Here is a 13,910-nt window from a genome sequence, read left to right as displayed (position 1 = left end):
TCCTAAATTAGAAGTAAGTTAAGTATAATTTGTCTATATTTAGTTTCCCAGCTTTAATGTTGAAGAATTTTAAAATTTGTTTTGTTTCAGAGCCGCTTTAGTTTCTTCTTTCCGCCTTTATGCCCAGCGCCCCCTTACCGCCCCATTTTGTGCCCAGCGCCCCCCTACCGCCCCTTTGGCTCTCAGCGCCCCCCAAAATCTCGAAAACGCCCCCTAGGGGGCGATATCGCCCCCGTTGAATCTAGATGATGGTCTTGCTAGAAAGTTGAATATTTGACAGGCTGAACTGTTTATTTAAGCCTATTCAGTTCATCAGTTGGAACGTCTAATAGTTGACCTTAGGGCGAGTTAAAGATACATAGTTGGCAACTCAAGAACTCATAATTGTGTAATCAGAGATCTGGAAAACTATTGATAGCCTGGAACCTTTTCCAATTCTATAGCTTTGTATTTAAATTTATTTGAAGAAACTCAGCATAACTCATTTTAAGGGAACAATCAATAAATGTTTGAAATACTCAAGTATTTAAACTTGTATATATGAGCGTATGATCCACTTTAAACATGCAATCATACAACTATATAGTGCAAAGAAAGAATTTGATAAGAAAAACAAAAGAAAAGGGATGGATGGGAGGGGGGGGGGGCATCATTAAACTCGTTTCCCAAAGTCAAATGGCAAAAACTAGTTTTAACATTGTTTTAATTTCTTGTTGCCTTAATTAATTGATTTATGTCTTTGTTTTGCTTTAAAAAGAAATAATTGGATTCCGACTTAGGTCCCCGATCAATCCTTTTTTTTATTAATGGAAAACAAAGTGTGGATAATTGAAGATGTATTATTAGAATGTAAATGTTTGTTCTGGGAAGATCTCAATTAGAATCCCCTCCTCTAGAGTTGTAATTCAAAATAACTTGTACTGTAAGTTAAAAGTCACTAACAACATTGTAAATGGACAACTTTCGAAAGATCTCAATTAGAATGCCCTCCTGTAGAGTTGTAACTCAAAATGACTTGTACTGTAAGTTAAAAGTCACTAACAACATTGTAAATGGACAACTTTCGAAAGACACAGGATAACTGGCCACCTCTTCTTCCTTTGTGTGGATGTTATCAAAAGGGAGCAGACAGCAGTAGACATAGACATGACGTCAACGCTTGGGAATACAGCTTAAGGGGAGGGGAGTGGGAGGAGGACAGTGAACAGCGAGGTAGGGAAGATCTCAGCCGACACTTGGTCAGCTAAACGAAATAAGAAAGGCTCCTGCAAAACCCAGTCAGAAGCTACCTTCAATGAAGGCTAGAATGTCTATCAGAAATAAAACTCTATATCAGGGCCGGATTCAAGAATATGGAGGCCCCGGGGCAGGATTTTTGTGGAGGCCCCTTCAATTTTTTGAAAGCTTGAATAAAGATACATATATGAATAAAAATACTTTTATCTAAAAGCTTGCTATATTTTAGAAGAAAAAATAAGAGTTCTTTTAAGTTTAATCTGTCTTTCCTTTTTTTTTTTTAAAGAAAAATTAATATGCACGTTATAGTTTGTTTGTTTTTTTAAAGTGTACATGTTTGAGTTTGTAGAGGGTAAGATCCTTGGTAGACTGTCCTAAATCTGGAGCTGTATTTACAAGTGTAAAAATGTGAAAAAAAAATATTAGAAAAGTAAAAAAAAAACCTTTTTGACCCATCGAAATTTGGATATATTTTTATAGGGGGCTTTTCTTGTGAAGTCCCCGAGGCTGTAGCCTCGCCTGTCCCCCTTTAAATCCGGCCCTGCCCTTCATCCACAAGATAAATGCTCAACTAGATTAGTCATTTTGCGATGCATGTTACCAACAATAGTCACTTTGTTACTTCCCAATACATCTGCATAATTTTTGCCTTTCTTTACTCGATGGATTACTGTAACATGACAAGATTGAAGGGATGGTGATAACTTAAGCTGGTTTTACTCTGATTCTACTAACACATTTTATAGAAACGTATGTCTTAGAATGGACGGACTTGTCAATAAAAGATATTCTATTCAAGGCAAAAGACATAGAGAAATGGAGAAAGAATGTCCACAGATCATGTGTGGTGCCTCAACGGTTCAACAAACTAAAGGATGGGTGAGGGTGAAGGTGATATCTTAACCACACGCAATGCAAAACATAAGAAGAAGATATGAACACGTTGGACCTTGCAAATATTGCTTTCATTGATATTACCTTCTGATAGCTCTGCCTCTGCCAGTAGCAAGTCTGATGAGGGGAAAAAATTGCTTCCATATTACCACCTAAAGCTCTGCCTCTGCCAGTAGCAAGTCTGATGCGCCCCTGCGTCTCGTTATGTCAACACGAGACGGCATTAATTAACAGAGCTTATTCCTAGCATGCTCACTGCAGCGTGTTCCTGGTCTGGAGCTAACGGCAATACGCTTGTCACGGACAGGAGCGTGAAGAGGAATAAAGAAGGCGGGGGGGGGGGGGGGCAGGAGAAATGGGATGGGGGGGGCGTCTGCTGTTGTGGACAACAACCTGGGTCTAGAGGTGGGGATGGGACGGAACGGTGAAATTTGCAGAGAGAATAACACAAGTGTATTATTTATGTGTTTATTGGTGTGAATGTGGCAGACGTCAATATTATTCTAATAAGATGATATTCTCTTGTATTGTACACTTTAGAGAATTAGGTTTTTCGATTAAAACTTTAGACTAACAATGGACAACTTCAATTTTTATAAGTAGCTTAGTGGAAAAACACGTTGGCGCTTCCATCATGGAGGCTCCATTTCGAATACAAACTAAATTCCTTTTGAAAGTGTAGCAAGCAAACCTTCTGCCCGATGAATGATGACGTCATTGATTCAAAATAATTGATGCAAGTTCCCTTAATATAAGCGAGGTTTCTAAAAAGTATTTTTTTTTTACATATTTAACATGTTTTTAATGTCAAAAAAAGGCAAAAGTCACTGCTACGGAGAAACGTGGTAGTATCAAAGCAGTGATTGGCTGTGATTTGGCTGTAAAGTTTCTTGCTGGGAAAAATGTTTCAAATTGTTTCTGAAAACGAGGCTGAGAGTTATAAGACATCAAAGAGAAGAGAACAGCAATATTTGAGCTCCGAGACTTGATAGAGCAACCATGTACAGAATTGTCAATCTTCTCTGAAGGTTTATTAAACTGATTTGACTAAATCAACAAACAAGTCAACGAAGACAAAGTTAAACGGGATATATTTCTGCTACTGGTCTATAGAATGTTAGATCCAGACAATTGTAACTGTAAACGAATATTTTCGTATTTTTTCGAAAGGCTTCATTTCAATGCTGCCTCATTAGAAGACCTAACTAGCCTACGCAAAGCTGCTACAAAAGTAAACCCTAGCCAAAATATTGAGGAATGTAGTCCATCATATCAGAACTTTTTTTAAAAATATTCTATCTAAATTTGTAGCAGCAAAGTAAAATGAGAACTCTTATTAGCAAATGTAAAATAAATAGATATCCATCTGATTATTTGAAAAAAAAAGTAATCTAATTTCTATTTTGAAAGCTTCCAGTCGGGCTTCCATTTCGTTTCATCGTCCTAGCAATATCCTGCTGGGCAGAGAGGCCAAGAACGTACATAGGTGAACCATAGCAAAGCAAACCAAAGGGGTGCAATTTAATTCCTTCTTGCCCACTCCACCTCCTGTTGGTTATTGTCCCGGAAGTAAGATTCTTAAGCAACTGACGCGAGAAAAATGGATTTCCTAATACCTAGATCTACTAGTCGAGATAAATAGTTTGTTTCGGATCTAGTAGTGGAAAAAAAAAACTGTATGTCTAAATTTTGTCTAAAAAGATGTAGATATCGGACATACGGGAAATCTTTTTTTTTTTTACCTTCACCTATCCATTAGCCTGTTGAATCGTTGAGACACCGTCGACAGTCTTTCTCCATTCTTTTATTATTTTTTTTTTTTGCCTTGGATGAAATCTTTTACAATGACAGGCACGTCCGTTCTTTTATGTTAACGGTTTCTCAGTCTGTCTCTTCTTTTTTTTTACCTGGCACTGTTCCCTGAAGGAACGTCTTTGCGAGCCCTTTTTTTAAGATATGCGAAATAAACGAATGAGCTTTTTATCAAGCTATATCTCGATTTGCTCGATTTGCTTGAGTGTATCTTCAGTGACGCTAGATTGGAGTGGATCCTTTGTTCTCCAATCAAAAAGAAAAAACAAACTCAGAAATGGTTACATCACAGAGCAAATCTAAGAGGGGGGTGGGGGTGGAATAAACATTCAGAGATGAATAAATCCAACAAAAATAATCGCATTAGTTCGAGCCAAAATATTGAAAGGATATAAATATATTTCTTAGGACAAACTAGTCATTTAAGTTAAATAACTAAATCTCTGGTGGTGGTGGGGGGGGGGGGGACCCACAGGGCCATATGCTCCACTAGGAGTAAAAAAAAAATCAATTAAGTCCTCATTAATAGAAGTATGGTAATTAATAAATCTTACAAGAAGTCATTTTTCTGCACACGTTAGTTTTGTAAATGTAATGACAGGCATATTTTTATTGTTTGTGTATTTAGGGAGATTTATGAAAGCTCCTTTATTCACCAAACTTTTTGTTTAAAGGTCTGACTTTTTCGACAGCCGTATACTGTACGCGCAACAAAGATACCGCTCAGTCAGACTGGAGACTTGCAATACCAGTTACCAAAAGTTAAGGTGACCTAATTCTTGTAATTCGTCATAATAGAAAGTCAGATCAACATAGGCTCCAGCTTCTATTGCTTGCTCAGTACGCAGTCTAATGAATATTTCGGGCTCATATAAGCATTATTAGCCCCAAGCGAAGACCGACTTTCTCTTTCTCTCTCTCTCTCTCTCTCTCTCTCTCTCTCTCTCATACACACACTTACAGCATAATGAGCATATCTAAGCCTTCAGCCCCACCCAAGGATGACAGAAGTAGTCGAATTATGCATGTACCCTGATGTAGGCAATCACACAGGACACGAAGAAACAGACTTGCAAACACACTTAAAGAGAAACCATGTAGTGGAAGAATATGAGAACAAATCAAATATGAATGTTAGTGTGTGTGCGTGGTTACTACGGTGCAAGTGTGTGTGATTCCATGATGAAATGTTCATGAGATCTAGATCTAACCTTTTCGAATTTACTCAAATCTGTGTTTCTTTTCACCCTGCTGTCCTCGTCATCTGAGCCCTGAAAGAATTTAGTAGACTAAATGAAAATGTAGGCCTAAATAGGAGAAAGTGGGGAAAGAATAGACGAGTTTACTATTTGAAATATTAAAAAAAAAAACAAGGGATAAAACTCTTATGACCAATGAAGGAAAAAAACAATTGTCGCGTTATTTCCCCTGCGTTATTTAAAAAAAAAAAAATACATGCAGATGATATAATGTAATTTTTTATCTTATGGATTGTAAACTTTACTAGTTGTACATTATTTCTAAAATAACTGACAAAAAAAATCTAAATAAAATAAGAGTATCATTCACAATTGTAATTAGCGATAGAACAAAATCCTGTCCCTAACAAATATAGCAAGCAAGTGTTTCAACTTCTGTGACTGCAGACTGAATGAACAGAGACGGGAGCAGCGGCAGGGGGTAAAGGGGGGGGGGCAGTAGAACGGATACAACAAGTGATTCTCCTCTCTATTAAGCAGGGGCGTTTTGAAAATAGAAATCTAACAGGTTGGGAAATTGTAAAAGTTTGAGAGCGGGGGAGGGAAGGGGTCTCACAAAAAAAAATGGGCATTCCCAATTTAAAAAATACATTCAGCCCCTTAAACCAGTAGACTGAGAGTTCAAGTCGCTGCCACTGTCTCATTGCTGTTCAGCATTCTTCTGTAACCGTTGATGCCACTTGTGACAGCTTTAGATTACTCTACAATTGTAATATACAATGGGGGACTGCAGTGGCGTAGCTAGAAACCTGTCATCATTTGGGCGCCCGGATGCGGGGGCTTGACCTCTTTGGGGGCCCCTGCATTTTTCGCAATATTTAATGTAAAAAAAAAATTTAAACACTCTTGTGCCCCCCTCCCTAAAATGGAGGTCCGGGGGGGTGGTGAAATTTCAAATTCTCCCTCCTCCTCTCCCCCCTCCACCCAAGCTACGCCACTGGATGACTGAAGAACATAAAATGTCTATAAACGTTAGCTAATAAGTAGGCTATCATGACTTATGGTCAATTGATTGAGAAGTCATGTATTATACGACCCAATTTAAACAGTGAATTAAAAATTCGTCTGTCTCGACCTAGTGTCCTAGTCTAAACAATGATATTCTAGATAGTATATCGTAACCTAAACTGCGAAACAGTGAATCATAGGTCGTCTATCATGACCTAGTCTAAACAATGAAACTAAAGCTGGTATATCATGACCTAGTCTAAACAATTAAATCAAAGATAGTTTATCTTGACCTAGTGTCCTCGTCTAAACAGTGAAACTAAAGCTGGTATATCATGACCTAGTCTAAACAATGAAACTAAAGCTGGTATATATCATGACCTAGTCTAAACAATGAAACTAAAGCTGGTATATCATGACCTAGTATAAACAATTAAATCAAAGATAGTTTATCTTGACCTAGTGTCCTCGTCTAAACAGTGAAATCATAGGTCTTCTATCACGACCTAGTCTAAACAGTGAAATCATAGGTCTTTTGTCATGACCTAGTCTAAACAGTGAAATTAAACGTCGTCCATCTTGACCTAGTCTAAACAGTGAAATCAAAAGTCGTCTATCATGACTTACTCTAAGCAGTGAAACCAAAGGTCGTCTATCTTGACCTACTCTAAGCAGTGAAACCAAAGGTCATCTATCTTGACCTAGTCTAAGGTCGTCTATCATGACCTAATCTAAACGTTTAATTTTTTACCCAAAAAGATTGTATCATGATACCAATTGGCATTTGGCACAGTTAAAGACCAGCAAGGACTTTTGTTACATGTGGCTTTAACAAACATGCGCGGATAGTATAACTTTTATTTCTGCCTTGCTTTCCTAACAACCCTGGATTTGAATCAAACTGGTAAAAAGGGCTCACGCCAGGAGTGACCTGCCAACCGGACACTGGCCACACTTACATTTACGACAGGTCGATGTAAAAAAAAAAAATATTGTTGGTTGCTATGATAGGCCCTATTTGTCCAACTAGCTATTTAGTCTAAAACTCAAAATGTAATCTAAAAAGCACTGAACGAGTTTTCTGGTCACTTTGCTCTGAGCTAGTCCTCTTCTCTTGATACTTGTCGTAAATCACTAGGTCTTTAGATGTGCAATCAAGGGGGAAATAACTCACTTTGTACGCATTTCCGCCTAAGCTGCGCTGCATCGCCAGCTGGGGCGTTGCCTGCGTCGGAGGCGGGCTGGTGGGGGTGGTCTGCAGCGGGGGCGTGACGGAGCTCTCGTCCTCCATTGGCTGGCGCGGCACGCCATTGATCGACTTGCTATACAGGCCGCATGCGTTGCACAGGTAGTGGCCCGTGGCGTCCCTCCGCCACAGGGGTGTGGAGATGGAGCCACAGTTGACACATTCTCGCCCCTCCACGGCCCCGTAGTACTCATCTGTGCCCTCTGTGGACGAGCCAAAGTCAAATTTATTAACACAGGATTTAAAAAAAAAAATCAATTTTGGTCTGAACAAAAATTTGGTAGTTGGCCGAATACATTGTAGAACAAGCTGTGTGTCAAGTGTGTGTGTGTAGTGTGTGTGTGTTGTGAGTGAGAGAGGGAGAGAGAGGAGATGGAGGGAGGACTGAGCTGGACACATGTAATGATAAAGCTGGCTGCTAATGAATGGTGGCTGGAAAACTTTGAAATCGTGGCACTTGTTCCAATCTCTCTAATGACTGTTTATGTGACTGCAGGACTTAGTGACCACTGGGTGTGTACACCTGGTTCATTAGGAGACTGAAGTCAAGTGTTGGCTACATTAACCACTGATTAGATTTTGATTGCAGAATAGTAGGCAGGGCTTAAAACATTGCGTCTTATCTTTTTATCCTTTAAATTATAAGAACATCTTTGGAGCCATTTTCGAGAACTGTCCACGCAGGTTTTTTTTTTATTGTCATTGTTAGTTGTTGTTGGTTTTTTTTTCATCCAACCTTTTGTTGTTGTTTATATATATAAATATATATATATATATATATATATATATATATATATATTTCTATAAAGAATTTGCAAGCTAAGAAGAGGAATTTAAAAAAAACAATGTGTTAAAACCTGGATGTCGAGCTGGTTCAGGTACCCAAGTGGTTTTACTTCTACATCCCATGGTGTGTGTGTGATATTATGTTTTGACTTGGCCCTGCCCAGACGTTTCTCATGAGATAATATGGACATTGAGTTCGTGTCCTATTTTGGGAGACCCGGGGTCCCATCTTCTACCCGAAAGACTAAGAGTTAAGTAAAAGTCCGAATTGAAAGGTCAAGTATAATTGTCATGTCCTGGGAGGTGAATACCCCAACCCCAATCAAATAGTGATCACCTTATGGTAAATATGACATCGAGATGTAGAGCTACTATGTATATAATAATAATAATAATAATAATAATCTTTATTATCCGTAAGGAAATTTGTCTTACAATTTGTGCATTACACCAAACAAAAAACATTATAACTATAAGAAACCAAAGTGTACATTCACACCAGACTCACTCATAATTTACATGTGACAAAAGTTAATGATACAAGAAAATATGACGATATATATGTTATACAACACACTATAAGACCTTTATAGAGCAAACTTTTTTTTATAGTTTATAGAGCACGATATTACTTTTTTTTTTAAAGAATATGGCAAACCGTAAGTTTTTCTATAATAATTAATATATAAATATCCCCATAAAAAAAACCTTTCTAGATTAGACTCAGCAATAGACAAATTTGTACAAATACTCCTTCTTCCCTAGCGCTATTAGAGCATGGAATGGGTTGCCTGAGCTAGCCAGGAAAACCAGTGACTAACCCTAACCCTAACCCTAACCCTGACTGAATGCATGACGCGTAGGACGTAATCATCTTCTTTTTTTGAAAGTAACGTCTGTATTATATAAGATAAGATAGACAAGAACGTTAGAAGGCTCTCTATAACATTCTATGATTGAAAGCAAACTAAGAAAACAATGTCGTCCCCATATAAACAACTACAAGAGTTTTCTTTAACCAGATACTTTGAGGAAAACATAGGCGGTTGGTCGTTGTGCTGGCCACAAGACACCCTTGTTAACCATGGGCAACAGAAACTGATGCCCTTTACATGATCTGACTTGAAGATCGTAAGGTCTGAAAGGGGAGATGTACTTTATGCAGATAGTTTTCTTTAGTATATAGTTAACCAGACTGCCTTTCAATAGTAATTGCCCTCTAAGAGTTTAACTATTGTATCTAGACTACTATGTAGGTAAAACTATAGATTAGCTCTTAAGTTTTTAGGTCAAGTGCTAAGCATGTGTAAAAAAAAATGAGGGGGGAGGGGACTAATAAAGATATGTTTTAAGTTCTCAATGTAGATCAACACACCTCATAGAAACAGACGCAAGGGAAGATAACAATGTTTTGATACAGATTCAAGTGAGATAACTCTATCAGTGCCTTCAATATTTCAATACTTTCACTACATAGTAATATACACACACACGCAAAGTTCCCCTAAACTCACCCCCCTCCCTTTTTTTTTACACATACGTGTAAACATATGCAAATCTAACATACCCCAAGACTTATAAAGATCCACAAGTTTTATTTAGCTTTGGTTTCCATATGAACGGTATACGTCTACTACACTTTCGTTTCAAATATCGTAGCCTACTGTCTTTTTTAGCGCCTCTAAAGGGGAATACATGTTATTAGTTGTGTGTGGTCTGTCCGTCCGTCCGTCCCGTTTAGATCTCGTAAACTAGAAAAGTGAAAATCCGACATCATGATATTTAAGACCTTTCTAAGCTCTGATGCAACGGCTAATTTTTTCTTTCTGAAAACGAAAAATTTAAATTTTAAAATCTATGCAAGCAGTTTTTTTTTCCTTAAAAATACACCCTTTTTACAACTATTCACTATTAATAGTAACAGACAGTATTTTTGTAAGGGAGACGATCTTACAATATCTCATTTAAACACATTTATGCAAACGGTATTAGATATTTTTTGTCCCAAAAAATATATTTTGTTTACAAATGTATTTCTAAGTTAATTAAGTGAGTTCTATCATAATAACTACTACATTTACATTTTAAAAATGTGTTGTTTTTTTTTAAGAAAAAAAATCTATTTAATATGTATATAAGTGGAACATAATTTAAAACAATAACTAAATTGTAGTTTTTCACATTATCTCGTGAACATACGTATGTTACGCACCAATGAATAACAGCACCAGGGACCAAGTTTTTAAGAGAGAAAGTAGTGAATTAAAATGCTACGAAAATAAGGGCATGCGCCGACCGAGGCCCGAACCTGAGACACTGGATTCGACACCACCACCTAGCGATAACGCACCAAGCGAAACTAGCCTCTAGACCATCGGAATGTCCAAAAAATATTCTTCTGATCCAGAGTTATTTCGCCCGTATGCAAATTACCACCCCAGTGGTCAAAGGTCACAAGCTCCAGCTAGCCCCTCCCCCACCCTCGCAGCATCCGTTCACTAACAACTTCGATAGAGCCGACACAGACAGCCGTTAGGCATGTATTAGACAAACGATGGCTCTATCTAATTGTTTATCTCTCACAAAGACAAGTGGACAACATAAACACATTACATATAGAAGCTTCAGTGGGTACGAGCAATAATGCTGTAAACGTAAATGTAAACATAGAGTTGAAGTCTGTGTCGGCTTGGAGCTTGTGACCTTTGACCACTGGGGTGGTAATTTGCATACGGGCGAAATGACTCTGGATCAGAAGAATGTTTTATGGACATTCCGATGGTCTAGAGGCTAGTTTCGCTTGGTGCGTTATCGCTAGGCGGTGGTGTCGAATCCCTTATTTTCGTAGCATTTTAATTCACTACTTTCTCTCTTAAAAACTTGGTCCCTGGTGCTGTTATTCATTTATGTTTAATATATGTATGTATCATTTGTTTCAGCACCTAGCTTCAACTCTATGTTTACATTTATCTCGTGAACAGTAAGAGTTATACCCCAATGCAGGCAAATGAGAGTTTGTGTTTCCACACAAACTGTCATTGTAACCTTGTCTAGATTAGTTAGGATTTAGGCGCCATTATTACTTATATATTTAAAAAAATGAAAGAAATTTCGAGTTTTAAAAAAAGTTTATTATACACTATTCATATGGGTCAACATTTTCGTTAATAAATTTCACAGTGGCTTGACCGGACGTTACGTCATAGAACCAAATGAAGGATGGCACTGTGCCCGTGAGTTCTGGGTCTAGACTTTTATTTCCGATCAAATAGTAATGACGCTTGAAACCAGCAGAAGTGACAGTCCGTTCGGTAAACAGTCTGACAGGGAGCACATGACCACACACAGACCATTCCAATTTCTCTGTCTGGTCATTTAGTGAGGATTAGTCCGTTCCACTGGTACGCTACTAAACAACTTTAAAAATGGGTCAGGTCATTTAGTTCAACGCATTATAAAGTGATAAGAATTACCTTATTTATACGTATAGTTCCTTTAAACAAATCATATTTCATTCAGTAAGATATATATATATATTAGTATACACATTTTATACGCTTTAATATAGATTATACGATGTATATAGATTAAATGTATACTTTGATGAACTATATTACATTGAAAATTGAATACGAACTATTAGTACTCTGCCCTAAGAGCTATAAATAAAATTTAAAAATGAATTGAAAATATAATCATAGCATGTGAAATAAATGATAGAAACATAAATGACGTATTGACATGCTAGCCAATATAATATAAATGACGTATTGACATGCTAGCCAATATAATATAAATGACGCATTGACATGCTAGCCAATATAATATAAATGACGTATTGACATGCTAGCCAATATAATATAAATGACGTATTGACATGCTAGCCAATATAATATAAATGACGTATTGACTTGCTAGCCAACAGAATATAAATGATATATTGACATGCTAGCCAATATAATATAAATGACGTATTGACTTGCTAGCCAATATAATATAAATGACATATTGACATGCTAGCCAATATAATATAAATGACATATTGATATGCTAGCCAACATGACACTGTTTCTATCCTGGTAAATCTACTGAAACTAGTACATGAAATGCTAATATAGGAGATGTAATGAGAGATACGCGAAATAAGATAGCTCATTTTTTATAAATCAGTGCACATGACCTTAAATGACATACTGATTAAATATTACCGACTTCAAGATGCGAACTACGCAAAGTATAAGATGCAGTGCAGAGATGACCTAACCCTGGATGTATTTCTGTGGTCGTATGTGATGTCTTGATGCTAATGCTCAGTAGTGCCCAATATTCCAAAAACACATAACATTCATTCATTAGGTTCATAAATCACAAAACACATAGTAGTCATTCATTAAGTTTATAAATTGCATGACACCATTTCAAATACGCCGAAAGGGGGGAAAATGGTAGGGGTGGGGCAAGCAGGACTGGGACCATTTTGTTTACTATTTGAAAGGGGGGGGGGCAGAGGAGTCTTCACGTACCCAGTTGTCTGGGGCCCAAATATTTCTGTCGGCGAATCTGAGCATCTTGATTGGAACTGGTGATCTAATTACTTCCCAATGCTGATATGCTGTAACTATCGATTTCTCCTGCTAGGCTGAGTGTTGGCTAGACGCATTCAAATCCAGAGCATGGAGCCTCGCATAACAAAGTTTGATATATATATTGTCATCAAATAGATCAGCTGTGTTGTCTCGAATTCATGTTGCAATGTATTGGTTATTTATAAGTGAATTTTGTGTTTGTTTGTTGAAAAGTTTGTATTAAAAAAATACATAGCGTACAGCTGATAGCATTTTAGCAATGTTGAATCATTTCAATTGAAAGAGAATCTTTTTTAGTTTTAGATAGACATTGTTTCTTATTGCACGTGAATAAAATAAGGACAGATGGCTAGTAAAGATAAACATAAGTCTTAATGTTAATTTGATTAATTAATCTGGGATTTATTTCATTAATTATATTTTTAATAGGTAATTTTATAAATTAATCTGAGGTATAAGTAACACTTTAATTAATAGGCCAGAGGTTTTATAAGTAATTTGATTAATGCAGAGGCGTAGTGAGCGAAGGGCAGCCTTAATTTCTCTGTGATGTTCAAGGACAATGGGGAGGGGGGTGCCTATGAAGTACCTTGCCCCGGGGGCACATTGTGCTCACTATGCCTCTGGGTTAATGAGTCTGAGGTTTTAATAATCATTTACTTTAAAGTTGAATGTCACATTTTCTAATTTCTTTAATTGGTCTGAGGTTATATATTACAGCTTTGAACATGTAATTGGTCTGATTTACTTTTATATTTTGTTTACATGTAATTGGTCTGAGGTTACATATGTATTTTGTTGACATGTAATTGGTCTTGCATGAAAGCTGTTCGTTGATTACATGTCACAATTGTCTTGTCCCCTACCCTCTTCCAAATCTTCTCAGACCGTTACGTACTCCGCCCCTCCCTCTCTTCCACCCTCAAAGTTATTCTCATGACCCGTACCTTGACATTCGCGAGGCAAACAAAGGGAGATAAACAAGAGAAAAAAAAAACCTGTATTGACAGGGGCAGATAAGAAAGCCGACCAAGGGGGAGATAGCGGTCGGACCTTGCTCAGACGAGAACGATGCGACACGTCTCCAAGCGGTTCAGATGCTGATAAGGATTTCGTCCGATAAAGTCGATATCAAACCGCTGG

General features: G+C 37.4%; 1 protein-coding gene across 7 annotated transcripts in view; it reads right to left on the bottom strand.

Moving 5' to 3' along the window:
• LOC106063651 (uncharacterized) overlaps positions 1-13,910 on the bottom strand; it is an 83,934-nt gene that overhangs the window by 35,694 nt on the left and 34,330 nt on the right. For all 7 annotated transcript variants that reach the window (XM_013222078.2, XM_013222080.2, XM_013222081.2 and 4 more), the window contains exons 3-4: positions 7,324-7,598; positions 5,154-5,213 (exon numbers count right to left, since the gene is read on the bottom strand). In XM_013222078.2, the coding sequence (XP_013077532.2) occupies positions 5,154-5,213; positions 7,324-7,598 (335 nt within the window). The remainder of the gene's footprint in view (positions 1-5,153; positions 5,214-7,323; positions 7,599-13,910) is intronic.

The sequence above is a fragment of the Biomphalaria glabrata genome, chromosome 17 (genome assembly GCF_947242115.1).
Source record: "Biomphalaria glabrata chromosome 17, xgBioGlab47.1, whole genome shotgun sequence".
Lineage (NCBI taxonomy): Eukaryota > Metazoa > Mollusca > Gastropoda > Planorbidae > Biomphalaria > Biomphalaria glabrata.
The sequence above is the reverse complement of the archived record's forward strand: the minus strand, read 5'-3'. Positions and strand labels throughout refer to the sequence as shown.